The 1022-nt window shown below is 64.5% G+C and overlaps 1 protein-coding gene across 1 annotated transcript in view; it reads left to right on the forward strand.

Moving 5' to 3' along the window:
* Positions 1-565: 565 nt before the first annotated feature.
* UNC93B1 (unc-93 homolog B1, TLR signaling regulator) overlaps positions 566-1022 on the forward strand; it is a 9606-nt gene continuing 9149 nt past the window's right edge. The window contains 4 exon segments of the mRNA XM_023743849.1: positions 566-730; positions 853-897; positions 899-922; positions 924-1018. Coding sequence (XP_023599617.1) covers positions 638-730; positions 853-897; positions 899-922; positions 924-1018 — 257 coding nt within the window. The 5' untranslated portion in view covers positions 566-637.

A 1022-nucleotide genomic window follows, 5' to 3' on the forward strand; every position in this document is an offset into this window, starting at 1 on the left:
GCTAGGGATGACGTAGTAACAGGGAAGGGAGCTTATCATGGTGCCTCGCACTCTTCTAAAGCTTTGCTTTAACTCAGTCCAGCAATAGCCCTAGGAAGTAGTCCCAGCACCCCGTTTTACAGATGAGAAAACTGAGGCACAGGGAAGTGGAGTTAATTCCCAAAGACACCAAGCCAGGAGGTGGCTCAGTGGGGATTTGAACCAGCATCTCACATGCTGAGACTGGGTCCTGGTCGCACATAGACACTCCCCTCTAACACACACACACACACACACACACACACACACACACCACACACACACACACACACACACACACCCCCACACACACCCCCACACACACACACCACACACACCACACACACCCCCACACACACACACCACACACACCACACACACACACACACACACACACACACACTCACCACACACACACACACACACACACACACTCACCACACACACGCACCACACACACACACACACACACACACACACCTCTGTAGCTGTGCCGAGGCCACTCCTCTGGGGGTAGGAAGGGGGCGGGACGGGGGCAGGTCCCCGCCTCCAGGAGGAAGTGCCGGACGCTGCTGGGACCCGGGGGCCGCCACCACCGGTCCTCGGGCGTGGACAGGCCATGGCCGAGCCGCCACTCTACCCGGTGGCGGGGGCCGCGGGGCCGCAGGGCGATGAGGACCGACTCGGGCTTCCCGACGGGTCCGGGGCCCCGGTGAGCGGGGACGGGGGGCGGGCCGGGTGCTCCGGGATGGGGTTGGGATGCAGCCCCGGGGCGGGCCGCGGTGGGGTGGGAGCCCGGCCGCCGTCCGTGCCAGCGCCGTGCCTGCCCCGCAGCTGGACGAGCTGGTGGGCGCGTACCCCAACTACAACGAGGAGGAGAGAGGAGCGCCGCTACTACCGCCGCAAAGCGCCTCGGGGTGCTCAAGAACGTGCTGGCGGCCAGCGCGGGAGGCATGCTCACCTACGCCGTCTACCTGGGGTGCGAACCTGCCCCTGCCTGGCCC

The sequence above is a fragment of the Myotis lucifugus genome, unplaced genomic scaffold (assembly GCF_000147115.1).
Source record: "Myotis lucifugus unplaced genomic scaffold, Myoluc2.0 scaffold_415, whole genome shotgun sequence".
Classification (NCBI taxonomy): Eukaryota; Metazoa; Chordata; class Mammalia; order Chiroptera; family Vespertilionidae; genus Myotis; species Myotis lucifugus.